General features: G+C 44.3%; 1 protein-coding gene across 1 annotated transcript in view; it reads right to left on the minus strand.

The window, feature by feature from the left end:
- Positions 1 to 15,432: 15,432 nt before the first annotated feature.
- LTF (lactotransferrin) overlaps positions 15,433 to 19,915 on the minus strand; it is a 44,088-nt gene continuing 39,605 nt past the window's right edge. The window contains exons 15-17 of the mRNA XM_037849295.1: positions 18,322 to 18,506; positions 16,964 to 17,156; positions 15,433 to 15,661 (exon numbers count right to left, since the gene is read on the minus strand). Of these exons, the coding sequence (XP_037705223.1) occupies positions 15,627 to 15,661; positions 16,964 to 17,156; positions 18,322 to 18,506 (413 nt within the window). The 3' untranslated portion in view covers positions 15,433 to 15,626. The remainder of the gene's footprint in view (positions 15,662 to 16,963; positions 17,157 to 18,321; positions 18,507 to 19,915) is intronic.

Genomic DNA, 19,915 nt, shown 5'->3' on the forward strand with positions numbered 1-19,915 from the left:
AGTAAAGAAATACCTCACCAGTGCCACAGTGAGGCTGTTTCCTGGCCTGCCCACCCACAGAGGTCTCCACCTCGTTGGCGTCATGTCACGTGTCCTCATGATTGCCCACATTGCAGCCTGCCCAAAGCTTCTGCCACACGAACACAACATGTTTAGAAAAGAAACTGCCTTCTTGCTTGTATGCAAAACACACTAACCCATGACAAACTGGACCTTGCAGACCCAGTGGCAAGTGGCCCAACCTCAGCCCTGTACCTGGACAGCTCCAAGTTCACTCCTAAGACCTATGCTGAGTCCTGGGCATGGCCTCCCCGCGCCTTCTTGTGACCACTGTCACTCGTTCGATGATCCCCGTGGCCACAGTCAGGGAATCTGTTCAAGCTGTGTCTAAGGAACAACTTCTCTCCTGTGGGATGGAATTCAAATCTATTCCCATAATCCACTTAGCACTGTCCCCAGAGCCCTGCACAACAAAGATTTCAATAAAAAATTAATTCCTCTAATTAAATAATCAATTAACAAGCAAATTATTACTATTTTAATTAACTAATTAATTTCTTTACCAACAAAGAATATGCACTTACCATAGACAAGCCAATCAAACTCTTCCCTTTTGAGCTGATAACTCTCCTTCTAAAAATCCACCATAAAAGAGCAGGAACTATAACAGCAAAAGTATACCAAGCCCTAACCCTGCCCCAGGCCCTGTACTAAGCCTGTTACAGCGATTACCTCATTTATTCCTCGTGAAACCCACTGGGGTAGGTCCTATAGTCTCCCCCCTTTTACAATTAGTAAACTGAAGCACAGAAAGGTTAAATAACTTGTTCAAGCTGATTGTATCCCTGAGACTTAAACTTAGCCTTGAATTCCTTAGTTTCTGTGTTACCCATTATACCATGTAGCCCACGGGCCCTGCCTCCTGCACACAAGTCCAAAAGCACCCTGGGAGCTGCATGAGCTGAGCTTCAACTTTCCAACTCTAAAGTGGGGATCTCACAGCATCCACCGCATCAGGTTACTGTGGTGACTGAATGTGTGAGGGCACGTTAAGTACTCATAAACATGCCAGCCGCTGGTAAGCACTGCAAAAAATTGGCTATCGTGGATATTAAAGACATAGTCAGAAATATTGATAGTAATAGACACACGATGTTCAATCCCGTGTTAACTATAATAGCAGAGCAGTTGGAAACCATTTAAACACAGAAATTTAGAAATGGTCAATTAACTTGAGGCATGAATACTTGATAGAATATCAATTCTAGATCTTCTGTTCTGCATAGAATATTATGCAGTCATTAAAGACACATTTTACATGAATGTTTCATTGCCTTGGAAAGCGCACCAACTGTGTTTGACACTTTATATACTATTACTGCTGCTACTACTAAGAAGAAGAATCTCCAGAATTCAGAGATTACATGATGATGCTTGCTGAGGGAGGATGCTCCACATTTATTTTCCTTTTCTTTAGGAGAAGCTAATGTTTTTATGATCAGAAAAAATTAAGCTACTCCCCAAGGACTGAACAGGCTCATTGGCTTTCACCACCCTCCTTGGCCCTGACACAGTCTTGAATGTCCCCCTCCCTCCCAGCTCCTGGGCAGGGACCCCCAGAGATCCCTCCAGAGCCAGCGTCCCTGGGGTGGGCTGGCTAGGCGCTCTTGAGCCACTCCTTCTAACTGTGGAGCTCCCGATGGGTCTGGGGTTGTAGTACCTTGGGTGAGGGCTGGCTGCCTCAGCTCGGGGGGAGCCTCTGGGGCCAGTGCCCCATTCCCACGGCACCCCCTTGCTGCCCTCACCCTCCAGAGGGCTGGGTTGCTCAGGCGGAGCTGTTTCCTTCCTTCCTGGCCTCACGTCCTTTGGCGTCCCCTCTCAGGGGACAACTGCCCAGCTCGTGACCCTTTGGGGTCTCCTTGTAACAGTGACTTTTAAAATGTAATCTTAAAAAAAACTGTAAACAAGCAGGAAATTGTAAAGTAACCTTAAAATGTAACCTTTAAAACTGCAACAGGCTATAATGAAAGCTCTTATTTTCACAAAGGAGCAATTCGTAAATGTGAGCTCTGCAAACATATGTAAATGTAAAGTTTGCACCTTTCCCAGGTGTCACCTAGGAAACAGGAGATAACAAATTACTGAAGTTCTCCAAACCTGTTACATGTTCACTAAAGTAATTGACTCCCTTTGTCTGTAATGGGTTTAGCCAATTAAAGAATCACTGGGAGACTGCCCCAAACCTCCCAGATAGATGGGCCTTTTGTCTATTACTCTTGTTGCATGTTGTCTGAGTAATTATGTCTTTGTCTCTGAACCTAAGTATAAAACCCAACTGGAGAAATACCTCAGGGAGGCAGATTTGGGCAAGTTTCCCGTCTTCCCCACCGGCGTAAATTAAACCATCTTTTCCTCTTCAGCCGGGTTCGGTGTGACTTCTACCAGAAGCGCCGAGCAACAGACCCGTATTTGGGAAGTGCCCCTTCTTCATCCTCTCACAGGAATGGATTCTCTCATTCAGGGATGGAAGGAACCCCAGTGTGTAATCTTATTCTGTTCTGGGAAGCCCTACCCCTACCAGTTCTCTTCCCTTCAATCAAACGTTCTGCCCGTCTGTGCTCACCGCTGCATGCCCAGACCCAACAGCGGCTGGCAGTCTGTGGGTGAGTGTTCAGGACAATCAGTTGACAAAATGGGAAAAGAAAAGAAAAGAAAGAAGACAGGGAGGTAGGGAGAGAGTGAGGGAGGAGGCTTAGGGATCCAGTGGAAGGCAGACGCTGGATTTAAAAATGCCAAATTATATAGTCCTGCTCCAACAGTGCTGGTGGCCACACCCCCAGCTTCAGTTGAGGATGGACTAGTTAGTTCACTTTCTTTACAGAGGTCAAACAGGCCTAGTCAGTACACATGAGCCGGCACCATCATTAGTTCACGTTCCTGTGGTGTGCAGGGCCCTGGAAGCCTTGAAGGCCGCTGGTCCCCGCCCACCCGGCTGCCTCAGCCCTCCGGCCCCTCCTTAGACGCTGCGCAGCAGTGAAGCACTGAGGAGCCAGGGGCTGGGCCGCCGTCTTGGGCATGACCCTCCACACCCTGGGTGGCTTCCCTGGGCTGCAGGTCCTTTCCATGAGGAGAAACGGTTGGAACCCTGACGACTCGTCTTCTCCAAAATCTGCCAGTTCAAAGGATAAGAGAACCTTATAAACCAGCAGTGAAGAAGGGAGGCTGATGTAGAGGGATAGAGAAAACCAATCCAAAACCAGTCGAGGGGCTCAGAAAGGCAGCATCTGAGAGCCTGAGCGTGAAGGCCCCTGAAGCTGCTGTGGCTTGCGGTGCTCTCCGGTCCCTCGCCAGGACGGGCTTTCCTCAAATCCCTGCTCATGCACTGCTTTGTGTGGTGGGAAAACTGCCAGGGCTGCCCTTCCAGCACCTAGGCAGGCAACCACCCCCTCTGCAGTGCCAGGCAGTCGAGGATGGCTGCGTCACACGGGGCAATCTGCATGCCCTCGGGCAGTGGTGAGGGGTCAGCACCAGGCTACAGGAGGTCAGGCTCCCCCCCACCCCCAGGCCTGCCATTGAAGGGCCGGTTTCAGGACTTTCTGGGCCTCTGAGAAAATAAAGGACTTTGCAATTCAGCTCCAGCTCAGTGGTTCAAAGCTGCTCCTTATTCATGGAACACCTGCCCACATGTTCTGTAAGAAAGGGATAAGTTTAGTTTTCACATAGAAACAGCATGGAATAAGGGAAATGGAGGCAAAACCAGTTTAAACAAGCCCGGTGATAAAGAGAAGAAAGAATCTGCCAGCTCCTTATATGAAAAAGTAACCATGGTTACTGGAATGTAAAGAGATACGAGGTAAAATCAGAGGTGGGAACTCACAGCAAAAAAAAAAAAAAATTTTTTTTTAACTAAATGAACTCTCTGGGATAGGCTGATCAGTTCAAAATCTCAATAATGAGCTAGTTGGCTCTCTAGGATTGGTTGTACAAATTAAAATCTCAAAAGATGAATTAGTTAGTATTCTCGGATAGGCTGTAACCTCTGTAGTACCCAGTCAATGGGGAAACAGGGGAGGGACTTGCAAATTAGGAGTAGGAGATTTAAAGATCGCCATTCTCTTCCTCTGGTGCGCCAGCCTTCCACGTGTTTGGCTGTGTGTCCTTTCTTGCAAGATCGTAAATAAATTATTTTCTCCTCCAAAACCGAGTGAGCGTTTATTCCCTTACAGGTACCGCTTTATATCCGACATGTTCTCAGATGTCCGTTGCGGTGCCCCTGAATGAAATGGCACCTGCTTCCCTCCCTGGAAAACCTCTGCATTTCTTTGGGGTGCACACAGCTTGCTGCCCAGGACACAGGCACCTTCCCCAGTGACCCCATGCATTCAGGCCCTCCATCCTTTGCAGAGCTCACGTTCCACATCCCCAGGATGTGCATATTCCCACTGGTGATAATTTGTAGGTGTACTCACTGTGTCGCCCACACTCGTGAACCAGAGGAGAAGGGACATGGCAATGAGGGGGTGATCAAGAAAGACTGCCACCAACACAGCCACTGTTATTCCACCCGCCTCTGAGGGAAGCCAGGAGCAGTGGTGTTATATGGCTAGACCCGCCTGATCCCACATCAAACAGAGAAACAACACTCTTTGTTTTTGTAAGAAGGTGAGTTTATTGAAGACATATCCACAAGGAACTGGAGGAAAAATCTTTCCAAGACCAGTTCGAAATAAGAAAGGTGATTTGAGTTTTTATAGCCCAAACAAAGGAATGGCAAGGGTCTAGAAGAAAGCGAAAAAAGAAAAAAAAACTAAGTAAAAGTTACAGTATTCATGAAAATTGAGTAAAGGTTGCCTGCTTCATTTTGTTTGGTCAGCATATCCTGTGATCTGGTAGGCCCTTCTTTCCTTGTTGACCATTCAGGTCTTTGATCTTGTCCTTGAAAGGGAGGAAGTCCACATGGTGTTATCTTATCCCTGCAAGCAGGGCTGGGGAAGAGCTCATTAATGTAAATGGGAACAAGGAGCAAACTTTTGAGATTAGGTCACAGCAAGCTATGCTAGTAAAGGCTTTCAGGGTTAAAGGGAATCAAAGCTGCTTGAGTAATTTGATTATAAGAAGCATTTCTAGCTACAAAAGATAATAATAAGCATTTTCCAGCTAAAGGATTATATTGAGCATTTTTCTACTATCCAGCTATCAACATGCAGGGAGAGCTTCCTAGGAATGGTTGACATTTTAATTAGGATATAATAGAAAAATTAAACATTATTATATTAGGAGAAAAATATTACATGATTTTGCATTATTAGAGTTAAACTGAAAGAAGTGATATGATTAATGGCTTCAGAAAAAAATATCGTATCCACCTTGGACATTCAAGGGTTTAGTTAGTGATGGCAGCTGCTTTAATAGCAAAGATGGAATTTTAGAAGCATGGGGTGCAAGCAGCAGTTGCTTGAAAGCTTTTGTTGCTGCCGCAGAAGAAACCCGAATCCCCTGTGACATGGTTGAGATTTCTAAAAACCGAAGTCTAATCCTGCAAGTGACTGAATTATAACACACATGAATTCTCAACCTCACAGGGTCTCTTTAGCAAAAGTGAAGACCCAGATTGGGAAGGAATGAGATCCTGAAAATTGGGATGGGAGCATGTGGGCAGAGTCCAATGAAGCTGGGAACCTCAAATCTCTAAATTCCACCAAGCCTTCTTTGTCAGTAGAAGCAGCCTTTCCACCCCTGCCTGAGTAAGTGTTCCAGTTTGCTAATGCTACCATCATGCAAAATACCAGAAATGGATTGGCTGTTAAAAAGGGGTTTATTTGGTTACGGAGTTACAGTCTTAAGGCCATAAAGTGTCCAAGGTAAGGCATCAACAGTAGGGTACCTTCACTGAAGGATGGCCATTGGCATCTGGAAAACCTCTGTTAGCTTGGAAAGCACATGGCTGGTGTCCACTTGCTCCCAGGTTGCATTTCAAAATGGCATTCTTCGAAGTGTTGCTCTTGGAGCATTTTGTCCTCTTAGCAGCAGCTGCTCTGTGTCTGGTCCTGTGTGTCTTTTTTTAAAGTACTCCGATGATCCAATAAAGACACCCTGAATGGGTGGGGCAACACCTCCATGGAAATAATCCAATGAAAGTTCTCACTAACAGTTGATTGAGTCACATCTCCATGGAAACACTGAACCAATAGGTTCAAACCTAATCAACACTAATATATCTGCCCCCACAAGATTGCATCAAAGTACATAGTGTTTTGGGGGACATAATACCTCCAAACTGGCACAGGAAGTTAGCCCCTCTTTGCCTGAAGAAACTATAATGAGCTTCCCTGAGGCAGTTGCTTTGTAAGGCACAGCTAAGCCTTCTCAGAACCTACTCCCACATCTCCTTGCTTTTAGACCTATCGCTAGACTCATGTCCCAGCAGACCACAAGGGTACAAAGCTGAGGTACAACGTTTGACCAGTGAGAATTGCATAATTTTCCTAATTTTTATTAGCAGAATCCTGAGGAATATGTGTAGAAATGAATCTTAAATTGTGGATTCATGTTGGAAGGAATATAAAGTTGGGTCCGGCTGAATTTACTGATATGTGCTCCCTAAACAGAGCTTTAGCTTGAGGAGCTGAGAATGGCTCTAATAGTTTGTTGTTGGTTGACTGAAACAATGACCCAAAGGTGTCCTGCACTAAATGAAGGTGAAATACCAGGATTTCCTTGTTACCGTGTAGAGGAAGGTCTCTAAATGCTTAAGGGTATTGGAAAGGTAGGGTAGATTTATTGTGTAAAACCTTCTCAGCCACCCCAGGAGGACCCAGAGCACATACACTTCACCACACTGTGAGGGATAAATGAGCTCCAGCATCTTAAAGAACCCTATGGTAGCTCTTCTCTGCAAGTCAGCAATTACAGTGGGATCTGCTACAGTCGACCAGGGATCCCTCAAGCAATGGGGGTGGTGGGATCCTGAAGAAGCAGGGACCATGCGGTGGTGATTGCCAAAGACAAGGTGGGCGTGGTTACTGTAAAGGACAGTGGCACCAAAGCAGTAAGCAGAATAGTCTGACCCACAGAGATCCTTGGCTGGCTGATCATAGTGTCACTAGAACTGAAAGAGAAGGGCAGTCTATACTAAATTTGTACTTGATCTGTATAAGCAGAAGAATTCTAGGTGGAGTGAACAGAAGTCTAACTTGAATCACCAAAACAGAGTCATGGTCCATCAATCAATTCCCAGACAGAAAGTGTCTGGTCCCTTGAGCCAATTTATAGACCAAGAACCCAAGGGAAGCTGGGTCCCCATGAAGGGAGCTGATACACTGCAAATAATTTATGCCATTAGTGTTCCTCCCAGCTTCTCCACAGGGACCTATGGCCATTTACCAGCATGACTGCACATTGGGGAAGGGGAAACAATCAGACTTTTCTGGGGTTACTGGACACTGGCTTTGAACAGACACTAATTCCAGGAGACCCAAAACATCACTGTGGCCCACTACTCAGAGCAGGGGTTTATAGAGGTCAGGAGTTTATAGAAGTCAGGAGTTTATAGAGGTCAATGGAGTTTTAACTCAGGCCCATCTCACAGTAGGGCCAGTGGATCCTGAACATATGCTCTAGTTATTTCCCCAGTCTCAGAATGCATAGTTGGAAGAGACATAGCCAGCAACCAACAGAATCCTCACATTGGTTCTCTGGCCTGTGAAGTGAGGGCTATTATGGTAGGGAATGCCAAAGAATTTGAAGGATGCAAGGATAGTGATTCCCACAACATCCCATTCAATTTGGCCTGGACAGAAAACAGATCATAGACAGTGAATTATCATAAATTTGCCCAGATGATGACACCACTGCAGCTGCTGTTCCAAATGTGGTTTCATTGCTGGGGCAAATCAACATTTCCCCTGGCACCTGCTGTGGGGCTGGCAAATAAATGCCTTTTTCTCTAATGTTGTTATTAGTAACAGCCATCAGAAATTTTGTTTTCAGCTGGCGAGGCCCACAATATACCCCAAGGGAGGAGCAGCCTTGACCACAGATCCTACTAGTGCCTGGGGGTGGGGCCGGGGTCTTCTGGCACAGGTGGGACCGACACCCTCCTGCCAAACCCAGGAGCTGCTCCAGGGCGAGACTGACCCATTTTTTATCCTGGGCTGAGAAGCCCCTGCCCAGTGCCTCCTAGACCTGCTCACGCTCTGTCCACCACATTCTTATGTTTTAACCACAGTTACCCATAATCAAAATATAGTGTTGTTTTCCATGCTTTTATATGTTAATGTAAATAGACTCATAAAGTAAGGACTTTTGCTACTAGCTCATTTTGCACAGTATCCGTTAGGATAGGTGCTGATCCATTCATCCATGTTTGCTGCTATATATGGTGTCATCTGTAGAAATAGACCACAATTCATTCATCCTTTCTCTTGATGACAGGTATTGAGAGTTCCACTGTTTCTGGTTTCTTGCAATGCTCCAATAGGATATTTTCATATGCCTCCTTGTACGGTCATAGAGAGTTTCTCTAGGGCAGCAGTTCACAAAATTTTTGATGTCAGAATCCTTTTACATACATAAATTCTTGAAAATCCCAAAGAACTTTTTTTATGTAAGCTAAATCTATTGCTATTTACTGAATTAGAAAATTTAAACATGGGGATTTAAGGTATCTGTATAACAGATTTTTTAAACAATGATTAACTCATTACATGTTAACATAAATAATATTTTACGAAAAAGTCTGCATTTTCCTAAAGAAAAAACATTTAGAGGCATTGTTTTACATTTTTGCAAATTTCCTTAGAATTTGAATTAATAGGAGAAGCTGGATTCTCTATCTTCCTCTGCAAACAATCTGTTAGACTATCAATTGTCAAGCAGCTTCTGGAAAACTCCATTTAATAGATAATGAGTGAGAGAAATGCAAATAACTTCCTAGTATCATTATGAGAATAGTTTTGACCTCAGAGACTCCCTGAAAAGGTCACACCTGGAGAACTGCAGCTCTCTGCTGTGCACCAAGGAGCAGGAGGGCTGGGTCCCAAGGTATACACATACTCATATTTATTAGACTTCCAAATGGCTCCCCAAAGTGGCTCTACAACAATGAACACCTTCCAGCTCCACAACTTCACCAACTCTTGAGATTGTCAAGATACTTAATCAGAAAATAGAATAAACAGTTTTTTAAAAATATGACTGAGTAGGGAAAGGATGATCATTTCAATAAAAGGTACTGCATAGATTGAGTATCCAAATGGTAAAAATAGTGACACTTGATCCCTAGTTGACATTATCAACAGAGAAGCATGTCACCAATACAACATGGAGCAAAGGAAGCCAGACCAGAGAAATATATACTACCTGATCCACACACACAAAGTTCAAAAGCAGGCAAAGTAATCGAAGGTGTTTGAAGTTGTGATAGTGGTTCTCTGTGGGGAGGAAGGGAGGGTGGCCCTTGGAAAGGGCGTGAGCTGTGCTTCTGGAGTGCTGGTAATTCAGGTGTTTTGACCTATTTCTTTTTTTTTTTTTTTTTTTTAAAAAAAAAAGGTCTAAAGTAATTCTAGGGACAATTGGGAAAATATGAATATGATTAGGATGTCAGATGATATTTTGGAATTATCATTTTCGAGTGTGACAATGGAATTCTGCTTACCTAAGAGAATATCCTTATTCTTAGGGGAGAAATGCCAAGATACTCAGGAGTGAAATGTCATGATGGCTGCAACTTATATTCAGACGGTTCAATTACACTTGCAAAAATGTATATAAAGGAAGAAAGGAGGAAAATAAGTCAAAATGTTAGCAATGGTCAAATCTAGATGGAGAGTATATGGGTCTTCATTGTAGCTTTCTTTGACCTACACTGTAAAAACAGAAACTTTTGTAAGACAAAGTTGAGGAGGAAACTGACTTTGATATTGTCTAGATAAAAACAAATTTAAAAGGTAGACCACAAGGACAGATTTCAACCTCCTTCTCTCCCTCATGATTGTAGAGAGCGTGAGAGAACAAGCCCAGGCCTCTCTTACCTATAAAGGTCACATAACCCGACAGCGGCAGAGCTGGGACTGGGCTCCGGATGTGCTGCTACTCAGGCCACTTTCGTCTCCCACTTGGGACTGGCCTGTGATTACCTTGAAAACAATGGCCTGCTAAACATTGTTCTCAATGCTGTTTCTGTAAAAGCAAATTGCCTGGGAAAAACAGTACACAACACCTCAGGCTGTCAGTCAGCTTTCCGGAAGACCAAAGAGCACATGTGTTTCCTCCGGACGTGGTGTGACAGCTTGTCCCTCAAAAGTACACCTGCACTGCTGTGGAAGGGACCTGCAGGTGCACGCTCCAGTCTTCCCAAGCCACAGCACACCATGCCAGCACTACACAGGCAGCAGCTCCAGGGCTCTGCAGCTCGGAGTCCATGGCTGTGCCATGCTCACCTGCACCACCAGGTGTCAGGGCTGAGGCACCAACAGCAAGAGATGTGGGTACAGAGGAGCAACTCACAGCTCTCACAGTACACGGAGCCGTAGGATTCATGGCCATCATTCTTGTGCATGTAAAACACCTCAAGGATCAGGTCCCAGCACGTCAGCCAGAGGCAGAGCTCACCCTCAAAGAGTAGATAGAAGGAGACTGCAGCTTTCCTACCAGAGGACAAATGTCTGTATTCTAGAAAAGAGAACACCAAACTGCAGCACACACGAGAAACCCAGCCTACTGCCTGTTTTTTTGTAAGAACAATAAGTGAAGAATATCTTTTGCTTTAAGTAGTTGAAAAAATATCAAAAGAAGAAGAATATCTCATGGCACATGAAAATTATATGAAATTCAAATTTCAGTGACCATAAACAAAGTTGCACTGGAACACAGCCACATTCACTTGAATATATGTATTATCTTTGGCTGCTTCTGCACTACAATGACAAAGTTTCATAGTTTTAACAGAGATTGTGTGTGCATTCCCATCACTTTACACTGCTGCTTGGTACATTACAAATTGCAATAAGATGGTTGCACTTGCAACTGTGTTTCAAGTGGCACACATGAGCCATGCCACACATTCTATTTTATTTTTATTACCAGTGTACATCCATCACATCAAAACAATAAAAGGAAAAAAAAGTAGATTTTGAGTGCCATACTTTTAAGACACAGTGGAATGTGGCTTATTTTGTTATAAAAGTAGATAGCAAATCATTGTATGTATTACACAATGACATTTTAGTTGTACTAGAAGAATACAATATATGTTGACATTACCAGACTAAGTGCTCATCATACTACTTTCAACTCACAGGGAGAAAAAGTCAAGAAAATTAGAAAACGTACAGTGGAATATCTCATCACAACAAAATTTCTTCACAAAAAATTTGAAAATGAGGCTGCACCCAACATCAGTTCCTGAATGTCTCATTTGTTAGCTAAGCCAGGCAACTATGGTGAGTTAATTAAAACATGTTTGACTGCTGCAGTCAAAGAAATGTCCAGAGAAAATAAACATGTTTAATGTTGTCAGCCTTTCAGTGAGAACAGTTACTCAAGAAGTTGAGGACACTGGGAACAACATTGATGGTCAATTTAAAAAGGGAAATGTTTTGGGGGATTTGGGGTGGTTTTCCTTGGCTTTGATGAGTCAGCAGGTGTTTCTGATGCTGCTCAATTGTTGTTGGTTTGAGGAGTCAACACTGACTTTGAGGTGAGTGAAGAATTAGCCTCTATGAATAGTCCAGGTGGTGTACACCTCCACAAATAGTCCAGGTGGTCTACACCTCCACGAATGGTCCAGGTGGTCTACACCTCCATGAAGAGTCCAAGTGACATCTCCATGAATAGTCATGGATAGTCTGAACAACCACAGGCCAGTGCAGTTTCAAAGAAATCGAGAAAATACTAACTCAGTACAACCTGAGATGGAATCTCCTAAGATGCATTACAATTGATGGTGGTTAAAATTTGTGTGGAGCAGAAAAAGTCTCAGTTGAATAAATTTACAAAAATTGTGATAATGTAAAGTATTTGGCACCTGTGGTTATTCATTGTATGGTTCAACAGTGGTATTTTGTGTAAAAGATTTGAATATATCATGTGCATTGAACCACGAGTGTGAACAGTGAACAAACTTCATTTGCTCCCAGGGATTGAACCATCCATCATCAGTTCTGTGAATCCTGTCAGAAATAGAAACGAAATACCCTGACTTGCCCTACCACACTGCAGTTTGATGGCTTAGCAGTGGTTAAAAAGTTTTCTGAACAAGAAGAACCACCTTCCTTCACTTTATTGACACTGAATGGCTTTGGGAATTAGATTTTTCTGCAGGCTTCTTTATGTTGCTTAATAAACTCAACCTAAAATGACAGGACAAAACAGTGATTATAAATGAAACATACACTGTTGACTGTAAAGTCATTTTGATAAATAAAATTTGAATCACACATAAGTAACGTTAAGCTGCTTTATACATTTCCCATGCTGCCCAAAGTTAAATTACGAAACAAGATCTCCATTCCCATAAAATTCACAGTGGATGTATTTCCTGAGCTCAAACTACAGTTCCAGCAGATTTCAAGGTGAAGGCAAAGGAAATCTCCATATCTCAAGTTCAGTTTAACTGTATAATTGAAGAGCTCCCACCTTCTCTTCACATAGTAGAGCAAGCCAGCTCTCTCAGGGTCTTTTAGGGGACTCATTTAACCAAAGCTGCCTAACAAGATACCGCCTAACAAACAGACTTCTGTTCCACCCTAAAATTCAAACATAGCTTCAGGTGTGTGTGTGTGTGTGTGTGTGTGTGTGTGTGTGTTTCCTTCCTGCTCAAGTACTAAAAATCTGTCTGAAGACATGATCCTCATAGCCTGGTAAGATTATCACTTTGTTTGCAAGGAGCAGGTGTTGCTGTCAATCATGTGGCTGGTGTGTCTGGTGATTTGTCTACATTTTCTGCAATAGGAGAGTGTGGGGCTGGTGGACAGTCACTCCTTTGAATTCTGTTGACTTCACTAAATTTTAGGAAAGAGGGCCATACAAGAGTACATAACTAGTGTCACTGCCTCAGATCCACAAGCAAAGACAAAGTAGAGTGTCCTTTTGCCAAAATAGTCCCTGACCCTCCCTACTGGGCCTTCCCTGTGGGGCATCTTGCACCCACCTTGTTGATGCCATAGTCACATGACTTGCTTTGGCCAATGAAATTGGTGGAAATGGCATGGCCTCTCCCATGCAGAAGTTTTAAGAGCTGTTGTGTGGTGCTTCCATCTCTCTTTTATCTCCCCCTCTTCTTCAGACCAGCATGCCTCAGACAGGGCCTTCTGGCACAGCCTGGACCTCAGATTGAAGTGATATGCAGCAGAACCACCACTGACCCATGATGGACATGGATACAAGAGAGAAAAAAAAAACTCTGAGTAGAAACAACTAAGATTTTGATTTGGGCATCATTTGCTACAACAACATAACTTAGCAGAAGCTGACAGACACAGATGATACTATATTTTGAAATTTAATTTCAGCCAGGAAAAGAGGATTTCATTGGTGTGTTAGTTTTAAGCTGTTATGTACCCCAGAAAAGGCCATGTTCTTTTAATCCATTCCTGTGAGTGCAGAGGTGAGGTTATTTCAATTGAGATGTTACCCACCCCATTCAAGGTGGGTTTAATCCTCTTACTGGAGACCTTTATAAGAGGATAAAGGACACACAGAAAAAGCCCAGAGAGCCCACAGAAGCCCAAGAAGCTAAGAGACAAGGACACACTCACAGAAGCTGAGAGAGGAAGCACTGAAACCAGAAGCCGGAAACAGTGAAACCTGGGAGAGAAGGATCAGCAGACACCAGCCATGTGCCTTCCCATGTGACAGAGGTGTCCCAGATGCTGGGAGTTTCTTCAAAGAAGGTATCCTGTTGCTGCCTTAATTTGGACATTTTCACGGTCTTAGAAACGTAAATTTGTAAGCTAGTAAATCCCCATTGTAAAAGCCAATCCATTTCTGGTATATTGCATTCAAGAAGCTTTAGCAATCCAAAATAATTGGATTCTTATTTACGTGAAAAGCTTCAAATAGATGTTTTAAAGTGCTGGCATTATAATTAATATGGCTAAACCACCAATACTTGTTCACTAAATATCCTTCTCAGGTTAGTCAGGATGGGCAACATATCTGGCCATAATTCAAAGTAGCACATAGAAAAAAATGAATTTTCATCCTAGAGATTACGTGACCTCAACTGACATCCTTTCCTGACAAATTTCAGAGGTATCTGCAGGCAGCAGCAGAGCTTCCTCTCTCGTGGGCCGGGACAGGACTCCAGGTTCTCTGCTCTTGAAGGGGAGATTTCACCCTGGTCCACCCCAGCTTTGCTGTTGGCCCAGTGAGCCCACGGGGAAAACTAAAAGCAGGAAAATGACCCCTTCCCAGGGAGGGTTACTAATCTTAGAAAGCAGATACTGCAACATGATTGCACACCTTTTCCTGGTGGTGGTTGGGGGTGAGGGGTGGGGATTGACGCCATGTGTACTAAAACCTGGTCCTTTTGTTCTCTTAAGTCCCTTCCCTTGCTTCAAAGCAGTGGGTCAGAAACAAAACTCTAAGGAGGAAACTGTGGAGGACAAGGTTAAAGGACGAAGATTTGAGCCCTCAAACAGACGGAGAAAAGAAGGTCAGAGAGGGGGAAGAGTATCGTGGAAGCCGAGAGAAAAGGGTTTCAAGAAGGAATGCACCGTCAACAGGATCCAAACCAGCCAAGGGGCCCACGGGAAGACATCTGAAAACCCCTGTGAAGCCTGGCGGTCGGGAAGGCATGGGTGTCCTTTCCCAGAAGAGTGAATGGATTAGCAGCAAATTGCAGGGGGACGAGGAGACAATGAGAAGGAAGAAAGTGAAGGCAGTCAGCCTGGGCTGTGCTTTGAAGAGCTTGGCTGAGAAAAGTGGGTCTCACACTAGTAACTAGAGGTTAACTGGAGCCTGAGGGCCAGTAAGGCCAAAAGATAGACGCGTTTCACAATTTTCCTATTTTTTCCCAATTTGTACATTTATTATACCCAATGAAGTGTGTTTAAAACACCAAATATCCTCCCAATATCCAGTTTCTTTCATTGACCCCTTGATTCCAACTCTCTACTCCCTGCCCCCATCCCAGCCCCTGCCCTGTACTCACATCCACATGCACACACACACACTGGGGCACACACACTAACACTCGGGCACACATGCACACACTCCGAGACACACACACACACAGGTGCACACAGACAACTGTGTGAATGGCCAACCAGATCCCCTTGGAAATGTTCAGACTAATGGACATTGTACCCAAAACTGCAGGAGAGATGAGGAGCTGGATTTGAAAACCTTGGAAGAAAAAGTCCAACTGGGTAGGTGTTTGTCCAAACACAATTACAGTACAAAATTCCAGAAAAGATGAGTGACGCTTTATAAGGAGGGAAAATCAACCTTATTTCTGCTTTTATTTCTTGCTAAGATGACAGCAGGGAATTATGAAAACAGATGAGATTGGCAAATCCCACCCTCCAAAAGGGAGGACAAGGGTCCACCATGCCTGGGGTTAAAAGCTGAGAGTGATGAACGGCTGAGGCGCCTTCGGGAACACCAGGCCATCCTCTTGGGGTTTACTTGCTGAGAAAGGCACAGGCTTCCAGGAGCGCTGTGGAAAACAGCAGAGAGGGAGGTTCAGAAACTGCCCTGCTGCCTGCTGAACGAAAATGGCTTTCTTTCTTTCTTTTTTCAAATCCAAAACATACAATTTTGCCCACTGCCCCTACTCCTTACAGCTGCAGTGGCCGAGGCAGCGCAAGGCAAACTCTGGCCCTCGCCAGCCAGGGCATCACCCTGCTCTGTCCTGACTGACACTATCACTCCACCCTTTCTCTTTCTGATCAAACCATTACTCCCTTGAGTTCATAAGACGTTGAGAGCCCCCTAACTTCTTTTGGAATTAGAGCAATTAATAACTTCATGCAAATTTATTTGCAATAGTGCTTACTCTTTTATTCATTCATTCACAAATTCTTGCTGAGCACCTGCTTTCTTTGGGGACACACATGGATGGACAGGTGCTGCCCTCAAGAGCCTACATTCTGTGCCGTCAGGAGCAGACTACTCACAAGGAGAAATGCCCCAAGGTAGTATTCCTCCAAGCGTGGTCCTGGGACCCACTGCGGTGCAACTGCCTGAAATGTCTGTTGCTATAGAGCAGGGTTTCTAAAACTCAGCACTGCTGACATTTGGGGTCAGATAATTCTTTGTTTGGGGAGCTGTCTTGTGCATTGTTTAGCAGCATCCCTTTCCTCTCCCTACTAGATATCAGCAGCACCCCCGAAGATGGGACCATCAAAGATGTCTCCAGAAATTGCCTGATACAGAGATTCCTGGTCCTACCCCATCCCCCGGCGCCCCCTCACCCTCCAACTCTCTGGGGGAGGGACCAGGCAGCTGGAGGTTGACAGCACAAAGGGGAAATGCACACTGAGATGTGGGAATCCTCACCTGCAGCCTCACCACACTGCAATGTCATTAAGTATTCTCAGACGATTACATTATTTTCAATACATTTTCCTGGCTAAGATATATTTTCCTGCATTTAAATTTTTTCAGCATTTGTATTCCCTATGGTTGGTATTTATGACAACTGCCTAGAAATCAGAATTTTGTCATTTTTCAATACATATGTATACACAAATGTTTCATTTTACTCAAATAAAGTTAACCCTTTCCAAAAACTCCATGACAGTCACTATCAGCATTATCAAAATGTAGCATATTACCTACAGCTTTATTTTATCCTCTAATTCTTTTCTCTTGTGAATGAGGTTGTAACTTCCCAGACCACAGAGACATTGCCTTAATAATTTTTAGATCTGTCTCCATCCCTAGAATGCTGTTTCGCCCTCAAACTTCAGCCTTCACCTGGAGTGGTTTCTCAGTGATGTGATCTAGGATCACTTACGAGAGGTTTTGGAGCATCGTCTCAGATTAGAAACGGCCGTGACATACGCCGTCCCTAAATATGTTTCATACGTTGTTTTGCCTTGGAGTTTGGCCAGACATTCAGTGTTATCGTTGAACAGAAGATTTCGGGTTTCAGACTGGAACAAGCAAAACTTGCCCGGGCAGTCACTTCCATTTTTTCCAAACTTAGCCTGTGTCAAAAGAACAGACAGTTAAGTATGTTACTGAGGAAAGTAGGAGAACTTGTGAGTTCGGGGAGGCCAAAGGCATTTCTTCCAACCAGGATCAGCCCTGGGAAAACCATGGGGCAGAAGGAGCTGAGCTCTGGCATCTTGCCTCTCCCGTGGCTAACTCTCCCCCTGCCCACGTGCTCCTGCTGCTGCCATCCCTGGAGCCAGACCTTCCCTGAGCAGTGCCCGGGCCTCTCACTGCTTCTGAGCTCACCTCCCGCCATCTTTCCTTCCTTCTTAATCTGTGGCATGTTCCCTTAGAACTTCTTATGGGTGACTAGATGATGGCTGATGATTTTTGAGATTTGCCCCCAGATGGTGATCAATATTCCAGTCTCTGCCACTAACTAGGCCGTGGCCTTGGGCAAATCACTTGGTCCCCTCAGCCACAGTTCCCCCTCCCTACCCTGGATGGTGTGGCCGCTCCTGTGTGGTTGTGCTATGAGAACTGAACACCTCAAGATGGCAGACCTCTTACCAGCACCAGTGAGTGAGCCAGAGTGTGGGCTCAATAAATATCAGGTGGGGTGGCTATCATTACCATTCCAGGGTAAAAAGCAAACCTGGAGACATGAAGTTTTAATATAAAAATAAAAGTTCTAACAGAGAATCACAGATGTTGAGTTGACTTTTTGAGTTGGGAAATTTTAAATCCCATTCATATAGATAGCCCTGAGTCTATACAAGTTCTAGAGGTTTGTTGTTTTTAGAGTCCACAAGTCCAGTGACCTCGTTTTTTGAACAACATCTAGAACATTGCTCACTCAGCCTGGGTTCAGGAAACTTCACCAGAGAAAACCACCCTCTACCTAGGCATGGTGAAACGGAGGCCACGTCACCTCCCCCACTTGCCTAAGAACAAAGGAGGGAAATGGGGGCAGACAACGAGCACATGTCCAGGCACACAGTCTCTGGGCAGAAGTCAGACCAGTCACAGATCACCGGGCATCAGAAGCCCCTGCCATCCTGGTTGAGCCCCTGGGTAGGGCCCCAGCATGGGGCAAGTACTGTCACCACCAGCTTCAAGCAGGGCAATTAGAAAAAAGTTCTGAGATGTGCTGGTTCACCTAGCTCTGTGACTTCCCCAGCCGGCAGGAGCCCATGCAGTTAAAAAAGAGATCCACACCTGCTGGACGAGCAACACCTCTTCAGTGCGTTGTGCCTTATCTTGCCGAGATACCACAGCATGATTTGGGGCCTTGGCCAGGTTGCAGACCTGAGCCTCGGTCACAGGCTTCTGGGTGCCATCGAGGCACAGTAGACTAAAGTCCTCCAGGTTCAAATCCTTAGCCCATGGTTCAGAGTTCCTTCCTGGGGAAGGAAGGAAAGTGGCATCAGTCACCAGGGCCTGGCTGGGTCAAAGGCTCCCTTCGGGATGGGTGTGACCAACCCACCCGTCTGTCAAAGTACACGCACAGGATCCCAGCGATGTGAAGGAGAGAATATGGCTTTGTCCTGAACAAGCTATACAAACTGCAGACATCAAAAATTTAGTGATATATCCATACAACGGAACATTACTGAGCAATAAACAGAGCACTACGATATGGATGGACCTTGAAAACATCATGCTAAGGGAAAGAAGCCAATCACAAAAGACCACATTTTATGTAATTCTGTTTATATGAAATGTCCAGAACAGGCAAATCTGAGGAGACAGAAAGTAGATTGATGGTGTCCAGGAGCTGGGGAAATGGGGGCAACTGCTAATAGGTATTGGATTTCTTTTTTGTGGTGATAAGAGTGTTCTAGGGTTGGATTGTGTTGGTGGTAGCACAACTCCATGAATGTAACAAAGACCATTGGATTGTACACTTTCAATTGCATCTCAAAAAGCTGTTAAGATTTTAAAAGAAGAATAAAATGATGCCATATTTTCCAGTGCATTCCAAAAAAAGACTAGCTGGTTTGTATTCAAGGAGAAACTGTTTTCTCCCACCTGTCATATTCAAATGCTCTTAATGTAACCAGAAAAAGGATAGAAATTTCTCTAGGTTCATTAAATATATTTATTCAATTTCAATAAAATAGATTTTAAAAATATCTGAAAACCTCGGCATTAAACTTGACATCAATCTGATCCCTGGAGATCACTTGTAGAAGCTGTACCAGGTCTCTAAATCTTAGATCTAATGGCTCATAAATTCTAAATGTAATTGTATGCATGTCCAGTTGTGTGCAAATATAGGGTCATTGTTTAGAACCCTGCATGTCTTGCTTTCTGCTCTCTGCCCTCTCTCATTAAAAAAAGAAACTCTACTTCATCCATTGTATTGGCTTCAAGCACTTGACATTGAAATGACTCCCAGTCTAAAGATCTGGCCTTAATCCCTCTCCTAAGAGTCAGTGAGCAAGAGGAGGTGGGGGGTGGCCATGGCTGCAGATATCTTTGGAGGAGGAGGAAGAAAGCTGAGGCATTTCTTTCTCAGAGAACAAAATGACAAGTCATCTGCCAAGTATGGGGGGTGGGACGGGACACAGAATGGGGGCTGAGAATAAAAGTGCAATTTGGAAGGTTGCAAATGGCTGAGGGGTCTTGGTAATTATTTTTTTTTCATCTGAAAAAGATCAGAAGGCAGAGTGATGGCTCAACCATCGGCTAGTAGACTACCTTCCGTCATCTGCATCCACTGTTGATTTTGTCCCCACCAACTCCCAAGGCATTTCCAGACAAAGGGTTCACATGTTGCTGAATGAAGTCCCCTAATTCCTTTTATATA

This window comes from Choloepus didactylus, chromosome 1 (assembly GCF_015220235.1).
Source record: "Choloepus didactylus isolate mChoDid1 chromosome 1, mChoDid1.pri, whole genome shotgun sequence".
Lineage (NCBI taxonomy): Eukaryota > Metazoa > Chordata > Mammalia > Pilosa > Megalonychidae > Choloepus > Choloepus didactylus.